This window comes from Patiria miniata, unplaced genomic scaffold (genome assembly GCF_015706575.1).
Source record: "Patiria miniata isolate m_02_andy unplaced genomic scaffold, ASM1570657v1 HiC_scaffold_3, whole genome shotgun sequence".
NCBI classification, from domain to species: domain Eukaryota; kingdom Metazoa; phylum Echinodermata; class Asteroidea; order Valvatida; family Asterinidae; genus Patiria; species Patiria miniata.
Window position 1 is genome coordinate 11,885,090 of NW_024037069.1, and position 22,349 is coordinate 11,907,438.

Consider the following 22,349-nt stretch of genomic DNA (forward strand, 5'->3'; position numbering starts at 1 on the left):
GCACGACGCGACGGTACGACGCGACGGGCGACGGCACGACGCGACGGGCGACGGCACGACGCGACGGGCAATGTGTGCGTCGCCTCTTTAAGCAGTCTACTTAGAAGCGCCGAGGTAACAGGCGACGGCACGCCGCGACGGGCGACGGCACGACGCGACGGACGACGGCACGACGCGATGGACGACGGCACGACGCGACGTGTGAAAATGCGTCGCTTCCTCATGCAATGTACGTGCTTAGAAACGGTAATTTAAGAGGCGACGGCACGACGCGACAGGCGACGGCACGACGCGACGACACGACGCGACGGACGACGGCACGACGCAACGGACGACGGCACGACGCGACGGTACGACGCGACGGTACGACGCGACGGTACGACGCGACGGCACGACGTGAAAGCACGACGCGACGCAGATTTGGCGTCTATAGAACACCATACAGGAGGTTAGTAGCCGGAGACACACCGGGGATCTGAAGCTTGGTCTGTGTGTTGCTACCTCGTGGGCTGTATCCACTGGGGCCTCGGGAGTCCTGCCGCCGGTAACTTGGGGATGCCTGATAGTAAGTCGCAAAAGAGCGTGGGGGAGCGCTGCGAATAGTCCACCCTTGACGCAGCCCCAACCTCGTCCCCAGGGTGGCGAGCAGTACGCGCCCACCACTACCTGCTCTCTCACCCTGGTATTGGATCATTTGCATGTGCAAGATTTTTGCACACGTATGCAAATGAGGAACAGTCTGGTGCCTGGATATGCGTTACACATTAGCGTTTGTTTTTGTATGCGGTGTCTGGGGTAAAAACAGAGTCAATTCGTAGCAGCGCGAGCACGGCGTGAGTTACGAAAACTCGATTTTTGAAATCAAACTGTTACGATCTTATCGAGACAACATGCAGTATCATATTTCATATATAATATGAGCAAATTGGAAAGGAAATTAGTATTTTCGAGAAGGCGTGGACGAATGATCGCGAAAACACGTACTGCACGTTGTGGATATATAGCACCAAGTACACGATAAAAATCCATTACTAGCCAATTGCGGTATCCAATCGGGATACAGGAAGAAAGTTTCCTATCCAGGGTTTACTATTGGAAACGCGGTTGGAAATAAAGTAAGCACTGGGGACGAGGTTGCTGCAGCCCTAATTATAATATACCGTATTTTGGTATATTTAAATTACACAATTCCAGGGGTTACGATCGCGCAAGGCATGATGGGAAACAACATGGCGCTGCAAGATCGTACCCACGGGGCACGAGGTTGTCGACCGTAAACTTTAAAAATGGACTCTCCATGGCAAACTCTTGGTGGCGCACTGCATTGTGAATCGCCCGAAACACCTTTTTGTGATCCGTGGACAGAACTTTAAAAACGGTTTTTGTGTTCAAAATTCCGTCACTTGAAAAGCACATGAGTGATTTGAATGATTCTTGAGCCAAACGCTAGAAAGTTCATTGATTGGGCTTGAATATCCTAGATTTGGAAATTACTATAGGCAAAACTTCATTCAAAAATGGTCCTACCATTTTTTTTAATTTTTTTTTTTACTCACCCTGTTTAGGCCTTTAGCAATATTGCGACTGACATGTCACATGCAATAGAAAGTTCACTCCTGGTGGCGCCCTTCCGGAAACCATGTATAGGAAAATTAACGCGCAATAATTCTAAAATTTGCTCATATTTTTGGTACATTGATTTCTCAACAAAATCACCCTCGAGAAAACGCTTTTGTAAAATTGTTACTAGCATCTCAAATTTTGGAGACTGAAAAAATCGCCTGATGGGACTGAGAGAAATATAGAGCCAAAGATTGACCTCTCACTTCCGAAAATCTAAAACACATGGGGCAAGTGGATCTCGGTGTACTCGAACAAAGATGAAAATCTATTAAATAATTTTGTGGCTGTCGATTGAGTAAAAACTGAAACTTAAATAGGAAACTAAAATGTCTTTTAGGATGCCACATGTGCAAGGTCGTAAATTAAATTTATTTTTAACAATCTTCAAGTGATTTCTCATCATTTTTTCTTGAGGAATACCAATACCAAGATAAAATTCCAACATGAATATTTCTTGGGGTGATATAGTTAGAAATCATTCTGTCAAAAATTATAGCAAGAAAAAGAGCAATAAAGTGTAAAATGGGGGGGGGGGCAGCCTAGGATTCCAGAAGCTCGCCGTGTGAGGTCTCTATGTTTATTTCGCGTGAGCGTATCCCGTACCAAAAAGGCGAAGCAGTGCAAAACGAATCATACACCATATTCAATGACGCTCTTTCATTGTAGGCCTTTTATTAATAAAACAAACTGAAAATGGACAAAGTATAAACTAACAGTTGCTAATGCGAGTCATAATACATGTAAAAATGAAAATCAAATCCTTTGACCTACACGTCAAACTTTGTTAAATCATCTTAATCATCAATATGACTTTAGATTTCCATTGTCCAAAACTCAAAACTGAAATCGTTGGTCAATCATTCGTACGGTCACATCATAACGCGCGGTTAACAAATCCAATGGTTGTGTGTATATAGTGACATGCTTTTAATACAGGTATTTCTTGCAATATGAAATTATTGTCGTCGAAAATATCCAGCAATCCCTAGTATCGAAATCTGAAGCGTTTTATTGCTTCTCCGTTTCACTCTGACGGTTTATGCACGGTGTTTTTTGAGATTGAAAAAATGAAAAACACTCTCGTCCAACACAAAGGACGAGACGCCATTTTTTTCCTTGAACCTATAATTGGGTTCGCCACTACGCTGCACGCAGAGCACACAAAAGCCCTTTCAATCGATTCCGAATGGCTATTCACTGGAAGTCTTTTCATGCATCTGGTCTTCACAAAAGGCCGGATTTAACCCATTCATTGGCGTTACGAGGTAATCCTATAGCATCGCCTCGCTCTCTACACAATGTCTACAACAACAAAAAATTGAATTGCACGTCTACAACAAAACTGGCCAGCTAGTTCTACGCCTGCATTGTAGTTAACTTGGTCTTGTATAGCAGTGCTTGCAAGGCGAATGAGTTGCCGTGCACCGCCGAACGTGCAGGTTTTAAAGCCATTCCTCATCATAATCGTCGAGGAAGGTTTTCCCGCATCTCTCATACTTGAGATATCGTAGTGAGACTACATGTATTTTGAAGAAGACGAAGTAATCTTGGTGGTCCTTTGCGTTCCTCTTTGGAAGTCGTCACCTTTGTTATACCGAGAAGCAGTTTAGGAAAGATGGTTGTTGTTGTTTAGGTGTATATAGGCGTTAGTGGACAAAGTCTGGAGAAACTCACAATCTAATTACACATCGTAAGACATACCACCTGGATGAGAAAGGCAGAGATGGAGACAATCAAGGATCAATACAAGGATGGACAGGCGAAGATGCTAGGCATAATTCCTCCTCAAATGCCTCTCGGATACATCGTGGAGACCTATCCGGCTCACCGACCCTCGGGATTTCCTGCTGTGTCAAGTCCTGTCCTGGAGAACAACACTTTCATCCCGGGACAAACTCTACCGAGCTCTGGTGGAGTTAAGCGTCCGGCGCTAGCGGGAATTTCACCCATCGATTTGACTACCTCGGCAACCAACTTGTCAGCTCACTCTCTGGATGGTGATGACGGGAGGTACCCCCGAGGTTCGTACCACCTCCAATCCCCCGATGGTAGACTCCAGGACAACGTCATAATGCAATGTGAAGAAATCCCAGACGACGATGACACGAGTCAGTTTGAAGAGGGAGTGGAGGTCCTGTCAGATGCTTCATCTTTCGGATCAGAAGGCGGATCCGCGTTGGAGGGATATCGCGAGGATGACGAAGAAACGGCGGAGCAGGACAGTACCGACATGGCATCGTTAGACGAGACGCTCTTCCCTCACACTTACAGCGAGGTTTACACCCAGAGATCCGTGGCTTATGTCATCAGCGGCTATGCATACACCAAGAACCGCCAACAGCTTGACAAGACGTATCTCAGGTGTCGCCAGAGAGGCTGTGGCGCCCGTGCCATGATCATGGGCGACATCAGACGAGCCACGGTCTTCAACAACTCTCACAACCACCCTCCTCCCTCGGATATTACACAGAAAGCCCGGAAGAGGAGGTACTCAATGTCTCCGCCGAGTGACTCACCCAGCGAGGGTATAGGAGGAGGACCTGATAGTGTTTCTTCAGTTCAGATGATGCCTCCATCAAGACCGCACCCAGGAGGTGGTGCTTGGAAATCAATGCCTCCTGGTTCTCAGAGTGATGCTATACCGAGAATCGTATATGTCCGTTCTCTACAGTCAAGGTAATTCTTTTTCAATATCGAGCAAAATACTTGCATTTAGATTTTCTAACCAGAGCTGGACTGGACTTACATGTATATCAATCCTAAAAGGAAACGATAGTTTGTGCTATATAAAATAATGTCAGTGCATGACAGATGCCTCTCAGAAAACGAAGTATTTGATTACAAACATTAGTGGCAAGAGAAAGGATACTGGAGGACTCATTTTTGTAAAGTTTGTTTTTGAAAATCATCGGTTTTGTACAAAACCATATCTTAGATCCCCTGCCATGTAAAAAAAAAATGTCTGAACTGAGTCGAACTGGACGTATAATATTCCGCCCTTCCCCACCAAAAAAAAAAAATCAAAAAAATAATGTTTTTGCCGCAATTAAAGTGACATCCCCTACACACGTTATTTTCTCTAAGGTATGTGTATTTTATCGCCAAATGTTAGCTTCATATTTATTCCCACATGACCAATTTTATTTCAATAGTCGCGGCGTCTGGTATATAGGCCAACAATATAATACATCGATCGATTTGTATAGTGTAATCCAACCTATAAACAGGTCGTGCTCTGCATGTTCACGCGCACGGTAGCCTGATCACATCTTTCTATCCTGGAAAAGTGAAAAGAAGTTTACAGCACTTTTTGAAAGGCATTGTATAACATAATTTTGAGGTTGAGTGTTCTTTTCAAAATCACTCGTGAATGCTCGCATGCACCTATATCCGCAAGCAAAGTTCAGAATTCAGCCCACGCGTGCTCCAGAAGCACTATAGAATGATGTTAGTACACTTTGCAAGTAGGCCACCACTGATTTGCACGTAACACAATCCAGAGTTAAACGAGTCAGTTTATTTTGTAACTCGAGTTGAGTCAAATTTAAGGAATTAAGTGACTCGCCGGAGTCGAGTCACAATGTGTGTTCGAGTCAAGTCAAATTTATGCTCCAAAATGCTCGAGTCAATTCCAGTCACTGATATTTGAACACCATCTAATAAATTATGGAATGGAAGAAGGAACACAAGGCACCAGTTTATTATGAACATTCAAATACTTCAAATATGCGCCATGGTACCCAATAGCAGCTTAATTCTGCTGGACGTTTCTCAGTACAGTTGACACAAGTGAAGTTTCGGTTTTATCTCTGGTTTGGCTTCTTCGGGTCTGGAATAATGTTTACACACTAACAACTTCAAAACCAAATTTCAACACACGACACTGTTTCAGAGAGCCTATTTGAGATGTGGCGAATACAATAGGAGGGCGCTATTTGGTTTGGGTAAATACGAAAGGGTTTAACCAAATCAAACATGCTCTTTGTGACAAAAAGTTAATCTCGACCACTCTCACTATACCACACCTCCAGTTTAAATTCCCTAGATGGAATATTTTGGAGGACCACCAACTAAGTAAACAGCGGCCTCCTATTGTGTCTGCCATATCTCAAATATAGTCTAATATAGCCGGAGTTCCATCAAGGGCTTAAGAAATCGCACGAAAAGCCGATGATGATGCGCTTAAAGTCTTGTTCGGGGATAGCAGTTAGTGCGCTTCATTACAAAACCAGAAGATGGAAGTCCGTGGTACGGTGGTACGCGATTAGCGGGCACAACTTGACGTCAACGCGAAGTGCTCGAACATAAATACATGCAGTTGTAGCTTTGTACCGTAAGTCACCATAAATATTTTTGCAAAGTTTTGGGACTCGAGTGTTATAAGCCTTCGACTTGAGTCGAGACTAGCCTTCCGATCAGTGACTCGAGTTGAGTCATTTTCGCATTAACTCGAGTCGACTCAGTAACCCGTTTAGTTGGGACTCCAGTCGGCGGCCGAGTCGCCAAAATGAATGTGACTCTAGTCGAACTCGAGCCGAGTCATTGACTCGAGTCATTACAACTCTGAACAAATCCGGAATGCTCGTTGGCCATTCCGAGCTGTACATAAAAAGTGAAGCTACGCACTGGTTCCCGATCACTTCATTCGAATGTAGCGTGGGAACCAGCCTCAACCACTCCCATTGTTAAAAATATTTAATCTTTATTTAAATCAAGGTCGTTTAAGGTAACGAAACCTTTCTTTTTTCTAAACCAAAGTTTATATAAAATATATTTTGTTATTTTTGGTTGCAAATATTATTTGTTGAGTAAACAGTGTGCATGTTGATTAAATAAAATATCTTTCTTTACCAATGTGTTCTTGTAGTGGTAATGATATCGCTACTGCCAAGTGGACCATCGAAAACAAGTCGATGCGATTATTAGACTTTGCCAAGGCCTTTGACAACGTCTCTCATAAGAAACTTTTCAAACTTCAGCCTAACGGTATCTGCAACCACCTCATTAAGTGGCTATACATGTCGGTTATAACTCTGCAACATTTTGCCAATTCAAATCCACCCTCATTCTACCTTAAATATTCATCGGTCTCACGCCCAACCTTAATTGGCGTGATATCCCAATCAAGTGGACTTTGCCTGCGCTGTCTCTTGGCGGCAATTCTCCCACCCGCCCAAATTGGTCGAATCCTTTGTGGCAGGTGTTGCGCCATGCTGACCTCTTTGATTCTTGATTTTTCCAGGTGTCTGTAGGGACTGCAAAATGCCTTGAGATTTGCCTTGATGGCGTCCTTGTATTGTGATCTTTTGCCAGATGTGAGTTGGTCAGTTGACCATAGAAGATTGATTTTGGTATTCAGCAATACTATGCGCAAAAGGTGGCCCGACAAGCGAAGTTGAGCTTGTGTCAGAAAGAATACCAAGAATATGACAGCGCTCGAGGACTCGGGTGTCAGGTACACGATCACGCCAAGAGATATCAAGTATCTCTCGAAGACACTGTTTGTGGAAGCGATCAAGGCGTTTGATGTGCCGTCGGTAGGGCGTCCAGGATTCACAGCCACACAAGAGTGTTGAAAGTATATGGTGAAAGATTATGGTATAGACATATTGATCTTGGTATACCAAGCGGATGCCTCGCTTATGCCAAAGGCGATGTCTTTTAGCCTCCCAAAGGAAGCGCTTTGCCTATTCTAGATGTTACTTCGTCAACGATCATGGCATTTTGGGAGAGCACACCTCCAAGATAGCAAAAAAAATGTGATGACAGGCTGTTACGGTTGGTGAACCACCGGGCTTCGGTTGGAGCAAAACCTCGGTCGTCTTAAGGCTAATTGTGAGCTCGTAACGGCTAGCAGATTGTGTACATTGATCAACAATATGCAGCATGTCCTCAGGGTTGTGGCTGACAAGAGCACAATCATCAGCATGGAGAAGATCCAGGAGCAATAGTTCGGATTTCTTGGTCTTGGCCTTCAGGCGCTGTTGAATACACCACCGTCAGTGCGAAACTGGATCAGAGTCCCCGGCCCGCGTGCAGCCTCGTTGAAAGTTTCACTGAGCATGAATAAAAACAACAATTCTAAAATGCAGTTGGGCTAGGACACCGTTTGGGAAACGGGACATTATGTAGAGTCGGCGCAGCCCCTTACACGGGCGACCATACCATCGTGCAGGGATTTGATGATGTCAGTGATTTCGGCTGGGCAGCCAACCTTAATTGTGCTGGAGTTTCCACGGGCCTTCTCTGCTGAAGGTCGATAGACCATGAAGAGGTCACGGTGTTGTTCTCTACACTTTTCCTGGACTCGTCGGGCACAATACATCATGTCGACTGTGCCGCGCTCGGCATGCATGGAATCCACATTGACTTTGGGGGAATATTACAAAGGCCCATTTTTTAAAATTGTATGTTTAGGTCTGGTGGCATCAGACGCATAGCATCATGTTTTTGTTTTCAATTTGTAAACTTGGTTTCTCCAATTTTTAGTCGAAAGTTTTAGTTATGAACACATAATGAGCAAACATTTAGTTTTGGAATATTTGGCGTTCCAGGGGTCTCCAACAAATACATTTTTTTTCCTTCTAATTTTCTTTGGGGGGGGGGGGGGCGGGGCTGGCTTTCAGTACTTAATTGGCACCAAGTACCAGCCTATCCCACGAGAATGAGGGCTGCGAGTACTTCAGTGTTTTTTTTTTTTTAGTTTTCGGTCGATGTCTGGTTCAAAAGTGAATAACTTTTGTACTGCTAGAAATACAGAAATTTACAGAAAGAATTTTTTTGGGGGTGAAACATTTGCTTTCGCTGCAATTTTCAGAAATAAATGGATTTGGAGGATTAGTGTGCTATAGAAAATATTGTTAAACTAGCTTGTTTCATGTTTTGGGTTCGGAAATGCTGGAAAATCTAAGAAAACCGATCGTGTGATTGTAGTCTGGTTCCCTGACCCCACTTATAGATGAGACTTGCAATTTATAGACTTTGGGGATTGTAAAGTAAGAGAATCAGTCTAACAGGATTGTACCCCTTCACAGATGTGTCATCAATTGCAAAGAAAATGCGGAATGACTAAATATGAACAAGTAGGAGCAGTGTTTGAAAAAAGCCAGTTTTCTCCAACGATGGTCGTCCCACCAGCATTGGAAAAATACAGTTTTCTTGAAAATGTCAGCACACCAGTAGCCACGATTTTACAGGATGCTTTAGATTGTCATTCACTAACAGTCCAGTAAGATATTTCGTTATAATTTGATCATTTCGTTTTTTTGATGTTTGCAAATGTTGTATCTTCCCTTTAACTCATAAGGCCCCCAAAAAAGTCTCCGGTTTCTGGTATGCGCGTGCGTCGCCGCAGCCATGCGCGTCGGCAAAATGAAAAAGTTTTTTTTTCAATACAAGATGATGTCTCAAAATCGCCAAACTCACTGATTTGACTGGAATCCTGCTGCTGCACAATTTTAACGTGTTTTTAGATGGGGTTATGATCGAGAATAAGCTTTATGTGGCCTCTCTGGACTCCCATATATTTGCTCTAAGTTTAGTCGGGCACCATTTGCAGTCATCAGTCGACATTTGAAGCAAAAAAAAAAAAAAAAAAGGTAAAAAAAAAAAAAAAGCCGCGTCGCCGCACTACTTTTGGGGCAAGCTCCATACCAGAACCCGGAGCCTCTTTTTTTTGCCTAATGTAGGCGTGCCCTCAGCTAGCAAATAACAGACCTCGAAAACGATAACAAATAACTGACAATAGAGGGCGCTAGTAGTGCACAAAAAAACATGAAAAAAACCACTGATGAAAAAAAAACGCTGGTAGGTCAGAGGTCAAGCCGATCAGCTGACTCCACAGTTCACCACATGACATAGCCTTGGTAAACACATGAGCTATATAGATTAAAACACTGCAACAATAGGACTTAAAAAGTAAACATTTGGCGTTCGAATATTTATTCTGTGCATCCTTGACACTTCCTGAACAAGGTGCATAGTTAAACGAGGGACAGAAGCTGTAAAAGATTGCGGTAGTCTGTACTAGAATTTGGTAATTTGGAACAGACGATCTTTTCATTTCTGCATTGGTTTTGCGGAAGTCGTGTACACATAGGCCTACACTAGCTGTGGCTCAATACGCAAGCACTTTCAATTTGACCGTCCTTCTTTTGGTAAATATGATCATATCACTCATCATACGACATTATAATTGTGTACAGAGTATCTCAGTTTGCAGAAACTTTCTTTCAAAATGTTTGTTAAATTTATTTATTATTGAACAGTGTTGAACTTGTACATGTTGTAGTACTCGTAGTCATACTCGGTACTTACCCCTAGAACTATGGTTAATACGAGTAATACCCATTTTTCTAGGGGTACTTGTACTCGAGTACTACTCGAGTACTTTTTTGGAGTCAAAGTACTCGAACTCAAAATGACGGTACTCATACTCGACATTTTGAAATTGTACTCGATCATTAAAATACTCGTAGTCGTACTCAAATAGTAGTACTCGGGGGGAGGGGGGAGGGGGAGGAAATGTTATACTTATAGCTTCACTTACCATGGCCTTATTTTATCGATACTTTCAGTTTAAAATTGTTGATTGTCTTGTGGAGAAATCGAGATTTCCTGATTTTCCTCTTTGAAAGTTCGGACAAACACATTTAAACAGCTAGCCGTGAGTGGGTCTGTATATCGGTCTGACTGGGCCCAGGCCAATTACACAAAATGAACCATTTGCGGTATGGCCGTATTCGGAAATGTGAGTACTCGTACTCGGACTCAGAAGCACAAGTACTCGTACTCGGAGACCTGTTCTTGTACTCGGAGGTACAAGTACTCGTATTTATACTGGGCAACCTCAGTACTTGGCAGTACTCGGTACTCGGAAAAAAGTACTCGACTACAACACTTTTATTGAAGTGGATATTTGAGCGTGAACTGTTCCACGATTGTTTTTTTTGTTTAAACCGGCATTGCACTGAACATGCTGAACGCATGCAGTGAGTGTATTTTTGGGACTTGGCAATTTTTATAGTGACGAGTCTTTGTCTGGCCCCAAACTTCCATTGTTGTTGTGACTTCGTATTCACAAGAGCTGGGAATCGGACCTAATGCAATTTTGGACTTACATTCCCCCCCCCCCAAAAAAAAAAAAATTCCTCCAAAGCCACAAATCAGAAAAAACAATTTTTTTTCTAAATTCTAAATATTTGATTTTAAACAATAAAAATGGAAAATTTTTACTGTTTGGGACACAAAAAATAAAGTTAAAAAACAACAGCAAGGCTGGGAGATGGACTCGAACTCGCACGGCATGCTCATGAGGCGAACAAGCTATCCACTCATACACGTGCATGAGGGCGCTTTATGAAATGCCAGCTCAATAACAGAAAAAAAAACGTTGGGCGGGTTCACTGCTATTTTAACTTTTTGTAAATAGTTTAGACCTCTAAGAGTCTGCCAAGTTGCCAAACTTAGTTTATATTTAACAGTGTCATAATCAATAGTTCCACAAGATTAAATGCCTATTAAGCAGCTCAAAAATGTGAGAAAAGAATTTAATTTTTTTTTATAAAAGTGAATACCTAGTTAGACAACAAAATTGGACATTTCGTTCAATTCAACCAATTTACAATGAAAAATTTGTGATTTTATTTGTCAAACTTATAAAATAGAATTCTTTGGAAACCACATCACTATTTATATTATAAAAAAAATTCTTTGAAATGTACACATTGCATGCATCTAGTACATGCAATGTTGTTTTGATAAACACTTTGTTGTTGCAGAGCGAAGTAGTCCAGGCATAATTCGCATTCAGCTGTGCCGATTTTCAGCTGTTGTGTAGTCCACAGGAGGGATCTTTTGTTCAATTTTCCTTTCATTTTCGAGCCCTTTTGTCGTGACAAAAAGCCCAGCCTGTTCTGGCTTGGAAACACTCGAGGTCTGTATTCCATTCATTCGCTCAATAGGCTTTTGTGCAGCGCTGAATATGACTTTACGCTCACGAAGAAGAAAAATATATGAATTCAACCGCCGCATTCACTGCAAGGCATGCATGTCGAGCAAAATAAAATGAATTAGATGTTAATCTCCACAAATTCTTGCCCAGTTTGTCGAAAAGTAAGAAGTATGGATCTGTAGTGATTCAGGGAGGTAGATTGGTACTGCTGTACATCCTGGTAACTAGTAATTGCCGAAGCTGCAACAGTAAAATTGGCAAAGGAAAATATACAGGGGTAACTTATGATGAAAACTCCCTGCACAAGGTGAGTAAGTATTGCCAAAGGTTCATTTTTGGGATAGGAACTAGCTGTATTTTTTCTAGAGTGAGTTTTTTTTATTATTATCTTTATTACTAACAAAATGAGGACTGACTTGTGATCCTTCAAGGATATTTTTGAATATTTTTGTTCGCATCGTTGAGCATGGTATAGAACCTTAGCGCTGTTTCATTCCATGGGGCTTGAAGCTCAAATGAAACTCGTACATGTAGAGCAAAGGATGTGTGGCTCCACTCGTGTGCAGTGGTGAACTTTGGAGATTTCAGAAAGCCTTCCCAGCTAGGCTACCAGCAAAGCTACCAGGGCAATTATTGGACACTTTGTGGAGCCATGGAGTCTGATTGCAGTTTAGTGTATCGCTACATCGGTGCTCAATTGAAATATTTTTGTTTTAAATTTGTTTCTGTGTGTGTGTGTTCAGTAAAATGGCAACAACAGCAAAGGCGAGGTTGCCAGAATTTCTGGAGATGATGGAGAGGGAGTTGGACAGAGTGATGGACTTCTGGTTGAAGAATTCCCATGACACCATCAACGGGTGAGTGACCTTAACATGAACTCAAAGGTTTTTCACCTTCATTCTCTTTATGTGGTTTTGACCTTAACCAAAATAAATTTATCAGTGTTTCTTGCTCTAGGTTGTCCTTGAGCTGGTGAGGGAAAAAAAATTCATTCATTCATTCATCCTTTTCATATTTATTGGACCAATGCCCAGTCTAAACCTGATTGCAGGGTTATTATATAAACTTAAACAGAAAATGAAACCCAATAAATAATTGGAATTGAAGATAAATAAGAACTTCAAAACCAGCCAATCAGGGTTTACTTTGAAATTGTGCCGTCATTTTGAGCAGAAATTCAGCCTAACCTCGAGTGTTTCCAAGCCAGAACAGCTAGGCTGGGCTTTTTGTCACAACAAAAGTACTTGAATGAGTTCAAAGTACTCGCTGAATGGTCCGAATCTGGAGGTCAAGACGCAGTCTTGTTTTGCATTATTTATCGCCGAATCTACTCGCATATCATAGATGCTTGCTGTGCATGAGGCTATTCCATAGATTAGCCCCACCAAAGCAAATGTGTACTAATAAGCTGAGCCCGCGGACAGTAATATACTGTTACGCAGCTGAAGGACAACATTATTATTTTACAAACTTAGTACATGAATCGTCTTTTTTACAAAACAAACTCAGAAGTCACTAGGATACTTCTAGCCAAATGTATAGAGTAACCATGGTATTTTCTGTATACTTTAACCCTAACGCCCTTGAGTGATTTACTAGAAACGTTCCTCACTCTTGCAAATTCCAACACCATATGGTAAACTCTACACCCAAAGTGTTGGACTCTGATTATGGTGGTTTGCATGATCCCATTTGAAGCATAATCTGTTTACTAGTGCAGTACTCACCCCAACAGATTCCAACAAACCCTGGTGTTGGAGTTTGACTGGATGGGGATTGTTTAGGGTTAATACAAATTTTGGGGATGCCATACCCATTGTGAAGAAATGCTGGCCACCTGGCTGGGCTTACAACACTTAATTTTTTCCAATTTGATTAGTTGATATATTCTTGCATAAAAAATTAAAACAGTGTCACAATATTTGTCCCTGGTTCCCATGGCGGAAGTGTGAAAAAAACGAATTGTGATAGACTTTAACCCTGTTGTTAACTTTTAAAGGGAATGTACAACATTTGCTCTCGCTGCAATTTTTAGTAGTAAATGGACTCGGGAGATAAGAATGTTATAGCAAATGACTTAAAATGACTTGTTTCACGTTTTGGTCTTGAAGATGCTGGAAAAACCAAGAAAAACATCATGTTCTTGTAGTCTGGTTCCCTGACCTACTTAAGATGAAACTGAGCAGTTTGTTGACTTTGAGGAATTGTAAGGTCAGAAAATCAGGCCGGAAGACTTTTACCCCTACACAGGTGTGTAATCAATGCAAAGAAAATGAGGAAAAACAAATAATGAAAAATTAAGAGCAGTTTTTGAAAAAAAGCCAGCTTTCTCCAACGCTGGTCGGCCGACCAGCCTTGGGGGAAAAACACAATTTTTCTTGAAAATGTCAACACACCAGGAGCCACGATTGTACAGGGTTTTTAAAATGTCATTCCCTTACAATCCAGTAAGATTTTTCGTGATAATATGATCCTTTTGTTTTTGGATGTTTGCAAATGTTGTATCTTCCCTTTAATGTTTTTGTTCCAACGAAAGGTTTTCTCGTCTTTGGGCCTCACAGTGTTAGTCCTTGTTCTGCCTAGCACCCTATCTATCATTCCTTATACTCCCCTTATCAAAAAAACAAACAAACAAACAAACAAATGCACCAGCCCTCTATGGTTTTACAGGGTTATCAATGAGTAAGTACAGTTGTGGTACAATATAAGTTCAAATGGGTTATATTTACTGTTGCTGTTTTTTTGTTTTTGTTTTTCAGTGGCTTTTATGTGTGTCTTGGTCGAGATGGTAAACGCTATGATGACCTCAAATACTGCTGGCTGCAGGGAAGACAGGTTAGAAAACTGCTTTTAATAGATTTTATCCATGAATATCCAACACCAAAGCGGTATTTTCTTTTTTTCCCTTGAAACGATTAACCCAGTAGTGTTCTAATCCCCACATCCCCCCCCCCCAAAAAAGAAATAAAACTATGCAAGTCCAGTAAAACTGGTCCATGAAATCCCAAAATTGTTGGACTTGTGATAGACTTGTGATATCACAAACGCCTCGACTACAAAGCTAATAGTTTTTAGAATCCCAAATCCCTAATTATAATCCTGTGAATGTTTCTTCTTTTGCCACAGGTATGGATGTACTGTAAGCTATACAACAATCTTCCCAAGTACCACACCCCAGAAATACTCCAGGCAGCCAAGAAAGGTAAGCCAGTTTCCTTTTAACTTTAGAAAATTAAATTAATACAAGTTTGAAGAAACAATCTGAAAATTTCAGCCATTTTAAAAACTAAGTAACATCATGTTCCCTTAAAAAACTTGGAAATTTTCTTTTGTGATATTAAATAATGGTCCTTTATTTATTAATTAGATCCAGATAAATTATAAAGTTTCATTTTATTTTATTTTTTGGATTAATTTTAATGTCATTACTTTTAAAAATTTACATCTATGGAATTTTAATTGAAAGAAAGTGTTCATGAACCCTTCAAAAACTGTGGTAAACAAGTGTCACATTCTTTGTGACATTAGTACCATGGTTCAAAGAATTTATTTGGTTTTATTTAATTTTATATAAAATCATTGAGGGGAAAACATGAAATAAAAAAGTGCTTTTCAATATTATTACAAGTTTGAACTATTAACCAGTTCACGCCAGGATTGTTTTGACAGAACGGAACGAGGCGTCGGATTACATTTCACTTGACCTCAAGCCAGGCTGGTTGAAGCCATCACCCTCGGACAGCACACTCATATTTCCGACCTCGATTGCTACGAGCGGGTCGCAGACAGATATTTCCGGCCTCGCTCCCTGCGTGTTTATCTGTCCTCTGTTCCGAATACTGCAAAACTTTGGCCTGTACATGGCCGCCAGCACGAACTGGTTAAAGAAAAGTTTCTTTGAAGAAACGTAGACATCTTTCAATTCTCATTTCATACCTTTTATTGTAACAAGAAAAAGCTGAATATGTAAATTTTTAATGTGTGTAGGGGGTCAGTTTTTGATGAATTACGTGAAGAATCCAACGACGGGGAAATGCTACTTCACCGTGACAAAGGAGGGCAAAGCAGTCAAGGTACAGAGGACGATATTCAGCGAATGTTTCTACATGCTGGCCATGTCTGAACTGGCGAGGGCGACAAACGACGACGTATATAAGGTAAGGTGCACATCTTAAGCGCAGTAGCCGATAAGGTATTCGAACTTCACCACTGAACCAAATAGTGTTAGGAGTAACTCAGGTTGAACAAAATAGATTTTCGTTAGAGAAAGGCAAACTGGATGTAAATTTAGTTTTCATTGACGAAGCTCTCGTGTCCTTTCAAACAACAGTAACAGTCAATTTTTTGATGTAGTCTCTGCCAACTGTTTCAGATTTTGACATTTCAAGTACTTTATTCAAGTCTTCAGTATACTTTGGTTCACCGCGACTCTGGAACGGCAGTCTGAAACGGGCATAATTCACAATATACATCCAGAACCATAGAAGGAACCAATCAAATTGAAAAGTTCTTTAGTAAGCACAAAATGGACTGTTGCATGTTTTTTACATGCCTCAACTTATGCAAATGCTATACTTCTAATTCTGTTTGGGATGGCAGTCAGTTACCATAGACTTTTTATTTAAAAGCTCATGTTTATACCGAAGTGAAAAGAGAAAGACTGCGACCGAATTACTTTGCTTTAGCTTGCAATTACACATGCGCCCATGGAGCAACTGAAGCTTCTCATATTGGCCTGTGCCATTTGCCGGTCTTGGCCAAGTATCTGGAACCAGCGTAACTTTCAACACAAATCTTTTAGAAACACAATGTCTTCCATTTTGCAACAGACTTTGAATAAAATATTTTAAAAAATTGGACTGATTTTCGTGGTTCACAGCAAGAGGCAATCAAGATGCTGGACCAGCTCCAGCACTGGGTCTGCGTGGACGACACGGCCTTAGGGCGCCCTCAACTGCTGGGCGCGCCACGCGTTAACTCACTTGCTAGAGGCATGATTTTCCTCAATCTACTGGACGAGTTGACAGCCGGTGACCCGGCACTACAGGAGAAGTACGCCTCGCTTGAAAAGTGGAGCATTGAACAGTCACTACAGCATATGCAGGTATGGGAACAGAAGATGTACATGTTATTTAGTTTTACTGATTTGTTTTGTTTAATTTACTCGACAGGTGCTAATCGAAGCCAAGCTCACTGTTTGAAAGTAGTTTCACAAGCAAAAATGCTGTAGACTGCTTAAGACATTTTCAAAACAATCTGCATAAGTTGTTGACATCTTTTGCTTTAGTTTCACCAGAAAAGCATTTTTTTTTGGGGGGGGGGGCTCTTTCTAGCAAGTATAAAAAAAAAAGGTTGTGAACGTTTAAACCTCAAATAGCTGTCAACGATTTAAAACCAGGTAAAAAAATGTTTTTCTTTACCCCCTCTTTTCTGCATACAACTGTGCTTATCAGATATAAAATGTTTTAAAGGGAAAATACAACATTTGCAAACCTCAAAAAATAAAACTACCAAATCATTTTGAAATACCTTGCTGGACTGTTAGTGAATGACAGTGTAAAGCATCCTGTAAAATCATGGCACCTGGTATACTGTCATTTTCAAGAAAAGTGGTATTTTTGTATCAATTTCCAACGCTGATCGGCCGATCAGCGTTGGAAAAAACTGGCTTTTTTTCAAATACTGGCCCCAGTTGACCATCGCACTTGTTTGCAATCGATTACACACCTATGAACGAGTACAAGCCAGCTAAGACTGGTTCCCTGATCTTACAATTCCCCAATGTATGTAAACTGCTCTGTTTCTTCTTAAATGGAGTCAGGGAACCAGACTACAGGAAAATGATTGTTTTTCTTGGTTTTTATAGCATTTTCGAACCCAAAACCTCAAAAAAGTCAGTGTAACTATATTTGCTATATATTTCCGACCCCCCAGATCCATCCATTTCTGAAAATTACAGCAAAAGCAAATGATGTATATTCCCTTTAACCCTAACTCCCTAGGCATTTTTGCTGGGATGTAACTTCAATCCTTTAAAATCCTCCAACTGCCTCCATGTAATGATTACATTCAGCCTCAATCCTGCAAAATGCTCCATTATTTCTTGAATGTGGTCCTTGGAGAGGTGACCACTGCCTCAATCCTGTAAAATGCTCCAAGAATCACTGTCATTTTGTTAGGAAGAGCCAGTGACATCCTGGAGCAGTGCAGAGGATTTCAAGTATAATCCAGGCCTAACTTTACGCACGGCTGAGCATAAACAACACATGGTCCAATCCAAGACCTTGACACTAAGTGCATCAGCCATACATTTTTGCTGTATAACCTCAATCTTGCAAAATCCTCCATTTTGCAAAGAGGATTTTAGTGGACTTGGAAAGGTTAAGGTCAATGTTATATATACTGGTATGTCTTCTTTCTGTACAAACACGGAAACTTAAAGGGCAATAAAGTTTATAATAATCTATCAGGCTTCTTTGCAGTTGATTTTTAAAGTGGTTAAAAAGGTGTTGTCTTTCCTTTTCACTCGCATTTCAGAGAGAAGGGACTGTGATTTTAGAAACAGTCAGTACGGAGGGTAAAGAACTACCAGGCTCTGCTGGCAGATTGATGAACCCAGGTTAGTACTTACTCAAGTTAAACCAAGGTGATGACTTTAACTAGTTAGTTAGGGAGTTGGAGTCACAACTCAAGTGCAGCCATTTTTGGTAAAGCTTCTTTTTTGGGGCTTGACAAATCATGGAAAAAATTTAAATTTGAGTTGCCTTGAAGTGAATACTAATTAGTGGAATTGGTGGACCATTAATTGAAAAAATAAAATTAGAACTAAGTATGAATGATATATGAAAGCAGAGGCACGTATGTCGAGGTGTCAAAAACCAACCAAACAAACAACAACAACAAATGCCAACCGAACCAGCCAACCGATCCCGTTTGCTCGGTGGTCGAGTGGTAAGACATCTGCACTAGAAAGCAGGAGGTCGTGGGTTCGAGTCCCACCGAGTGATTTTTTCCAACTTTCACTCAGGAGGTAACACACTGAGTATACAGTGTTTATACGTCGGTGAAGGGCAAAACCTAATTTGATTTACATCACCCCGACGCAAAAATTCCACCTTATGAACAACAAATGTAGTAAACATGGACCAAGAGTGTGCACTCAGACTGGCTGATCCTTTTTAACTGCAAATTCTGCCGACAATCTGCAAAATGTTGATTGATGTTTGTATGTACTTAATGTGCCGATGGAAGGTAATAGCAAATAAAACCCTAGAATTGAACATGGGTCAGAGAGTACGCTCTATGCAGACATGGCTGGCTCTTTGTAACTACAAACTTGTGTAGATGGTAATATCTGCAGACTCTTTCTTGACATATACCTAAACTTTGGACTCGCTCTCCCGTTGATCAAGGTCACGCCATCGAGACGGGCTGGTTCCTGCTCCAGTGTGGCACAAAGCACGAGCTGGCCGAGCTCAAGAAGCTGGCCGTGGACAACTTCATCGCCAGGCCCTTCCAGACGGGGTGGGACCAGGAGCACGGTGGGCTGTACTCCTTCCTGGACGTAGACGGGCTGTCGCCGACCCAACTGGAGTGGAACATGAAGCTGTGGTGGCCGCACTGCGAGGCGCTCATCGCCACCCTGATGGCCTACCGGGAGACCAAAGAAGAACGCTTCCTGGACATGTTTGAGAAAGTCTTTGATTATACCTTTTCACGGGTGAGTATAATGGGATTTTGATTCCTTAATTCAGAAATAGATCAAGATGGATGCTGTTTTACATCCCCACATTTCTTGTGTCCTCTTATTTTCAAGAGACATCAAGTCCAACAGAAAGTCGTGGTGGCTGAGTTCTTCCTTTCCCAATCCTGAAAATTCCTTTAAGAATCTCTTGATGGACTTTGAAGGGTCCTGAGGGATTACAGTTGAATTACCATTCTATGGACTTGATCCTCATGTACCTGGGCCCAATTTCATGGCGCTGCTTAACAGTTAGCAGAAAAGTTGTGCTTACTATAGCAGAACATTTTGGTAATCTTAAGCTCTATTTTGTGCCGTGGTTGTGCACTTATGGAGATTTCTATTGTTACGTCACTGATTTAAACAACTTTTTTACTCCGGAGTTAAGGTGCTTTTGCTGTTCTTACTGCTTACAGTCTCCATGAAATAGACGGACATTCTGAAAATCAAATTCTAAGCAGCACCATGAAATTGGGCCCTGGTACCCACACCAAGATGCTACAGGTCATTTGAGTATTCAGTTGAAAGCAGTACTCACTACCATGTGGGCTCGAATCAGTGTGTTCATGTGTCCTGCACACTGGAGGTCTAGTTAGGGCCGGTCACACAGTACCATCCGTTCTACAGGCCACCTGTCTATATGAATATTGTAATTTTCTTGTATTCAAGCTCACTTGTGATGATGCAATTACCGCATTGTTTCCTTTCTGACCCAGTTTGTTGATTTGGAGCATGGAGAGTGGTTTGGCTACCTCAATCAAGAAGGCAAAGTCACGCAAGACTTCAAAGGTGGCCCCTTCAAAGGTACATGTATGTGTGAAAGTAGTGACATAGAGTAGACATTTTTTTTCAGACAAGTGTCATTGATAATTGTTAGTTATCCCACGAGCGCGAGAGGAACACAGAATTATGTAGTGCGTTTGTGTCCCAAAGGCTGAGTATGTGGGACGCAAGACGCACTTCATTTCTGTGTTCCACGAGCTTGAATCTATCTTCAAGCAAACTTGAACTTGTACACGAACTTTTCAACAGTTATCCTAGTACACGTGCATGCAGTGGAATATGGCATGCATCTTGGAGTAATGCAATACGTGGATTGGGATGTTGTTGCCATGGATCAGCCAATCAGGATTGAGGATTCAAGTTTACTTGAAGATAAATGTACTGGTATCTACTGCTAGAGACTAATTTGGCAAACCAAATTAGACGGCATGTTTGAAGTGGAACCATGTCTGGATGCCTTTTTAAAGACGAGGTCACTCACGTTTTTGTCAATCCTGTTGGTCGAAGAAGCCCCAAGTGCATGCGCGCTACCCGAGTGCGACTCACACGAGCCTGGCGTCACCTCAGAAAATGTCTCATCGCCAAATTAGTCTACACTATATGACATTAACACTAACGGTGTTGTTTTTTTTATCTGATACTGTAGGATGCTTCCACGTTCCCCGATGCCTCTTGCTGTGCACACAAATGCTGCAGAAAATCCTTAAAGGAGAATGACGTCAAACATTGCAGTATTAGGAAAAACGCTGTCAGTGGCTTCAAAACAGTGATATATATCGCTCATGATGGATTGAAGATGATTGCACTGAAATTCAACTCGGACTGTAAATGATTATGTAGACTCTAATCGAGGTGACTGAAATGAATGGTTTACACTGGGGCCGATTCACTGAGCATGCTAAGCAGGCAGATTTTGCTTGGAAGCAAAACAGGGCACCAGCCAATGCTTCGTTGGCATGTTACATTAGCGACTGGTCCTGAAACTAGTTTTGGAAAAGCAGTTTTGCCTGTCTAGCTGTGCCACAAAATTATGCACAGTATGACAGAGATGAGACACAACCGTTGTTTAGGTTAGGCATGGCAGCCAATTTTCTTGTTTAATTCGAACCAGCCGGCAAACTCCAGCCAGCTCGGTGGTCGAGTGGTAAGACGTCTGCACTAGTAAGCAGGTCGTGGGTTCGAGTCCCACCCAAGTAGCTTGTGAAATTTCTTCTCACAAGCACTAAGACAACACCAGGAAAAGAATTTCATGTCTGTTTTTTTTAACTTACACGACTAATACAGTTTGAATCTGTGAATCAATGAATCTATGAACACTTGAGTATGCAGTGTTTATAAAATATGTCAGTGACGGGCAAAACCCAAAATTGAATTTCTTATTTGAGCAAACTTTGTGACCTGTGGCTCGTTTGAGCAAGCTTGGTGGCCTGGTGAAGATATAAAGAAAATCATGTTGTGAGGAAATTCATTGAAAAAAAAATACCAGGATCTTTGAATCTGACAAGATGACATTATACTCCATACATATGTAATACCATTTACCTATGATTTTTAATCAGGTGATGTTTGCAATAGAATATTTACTACTTTTAAACCAAACTCGAGTGGAACTTGCCATTGTCAACATTTCTTTCCATTCAGCATTCTGTTTACTTATTTCTGTAGCCATTGTTGACAATTATTTTACTGTTACACAGTACATTTACTCTTCTGTCAGGTATTTTTTACTATATTTTACGAGTGTTCCATTGTGTGGACATGATGTCTTAGCTTTTGTATATTGTTTGTTCGAAATAACTTCATCCTTTTATAAAGCAAAATGTGGGTTTATTCAGAGTGTTCAAATGCTAACAAGTTCTCAGAAGTTTCACAAGTCAATCTCAAGTCCTTCAGTCTCAAGTCAAGTCACAAGATATTAAGATGAATCCCTCCAAATCCTTTCTAATCCTTTCTAATCCCTTGCTGTGCAGCAGATAAGCCATTCAATACGCTCCAGTTGCAGCCCTAAAATCACTTGGCCGGTGAGTCAAAGCATCTTGCAATTCACTTCTGCTGGAGTGCATTGGCAAAATGACATGCACTATAACTACAGGGTGAGTAAAAAAAACGAAACCCAAATGTCGGGACTATTGTTTTATTGAAGTTCTGCATGTAGCACTTTCAAAATCTAGGATATGAAAGCCCAATTCATATTCGTTCTTTTAGTACAAGAATCATTCAAATCACTCATGTACTTTTCAAGTTACGGAA

At 41.3% G+C, this 22,349-nt stretch overlaps 1 protein-coding gene across 1 annotated transcript; it reads left to right on the forward strand.

Annotated features, from left to right (window-relative positions):
* The first annotated feature begins 2,822 nt into the window (after positions 1-2,822).
* On the forward strand, positions 2,823-22,206 carry LOC119737517 (N-acylglucosamine 2-epimerase-like). Its single transcript, XM_038211940.1, has 10 exons — positions 2,823-4,299; positions 12,319-12,432; positions 14,335-14,410; positions 14,702-14,777; positions 15,563-15,732; positions 16,455-16,679; positions 18,113-18,194; positions 18,988-19,295; positions 20,033-20,120; positions 20,746-22,206. The coding sequence occupies exons 1-10, from the start codon at positions 3,332-3,334 to the stop codon at positions 20,814-20,816; spliced, it is 2,178 nt and encodes a 725-aa protein (XP_038067868.1). The 5' UTR covers positions 2,823-3,331; the 3' UTR covers positions 20,817-22,206.
* Positions 22,207-22,349: the final 143 nt, after the last annotated feature.

Coding starts and splice junctions, on each gene's coding strand:
- LOC119737517 (XM_038211940.1), top strand. CDS start 3,332: ATGAGAAAGGCAGAGATGGAGACAATCAAGGATCAATACAAGGATGGA. Junction 14,778..15,562: donor ACTCCAGGCAGCCAAGAAAG/GTAAGCCAGTTT, acceptor TAATGTGTGTAG/GGGGTCAGTTTTTGATGAAT. Junction 20,121..20,745: donor CAAAGGTGGCCCCTTCAAAG/GTACATGTATGT, acceptor CTGATACTGTAG/GATGCTTCCACGTTCCCCGA.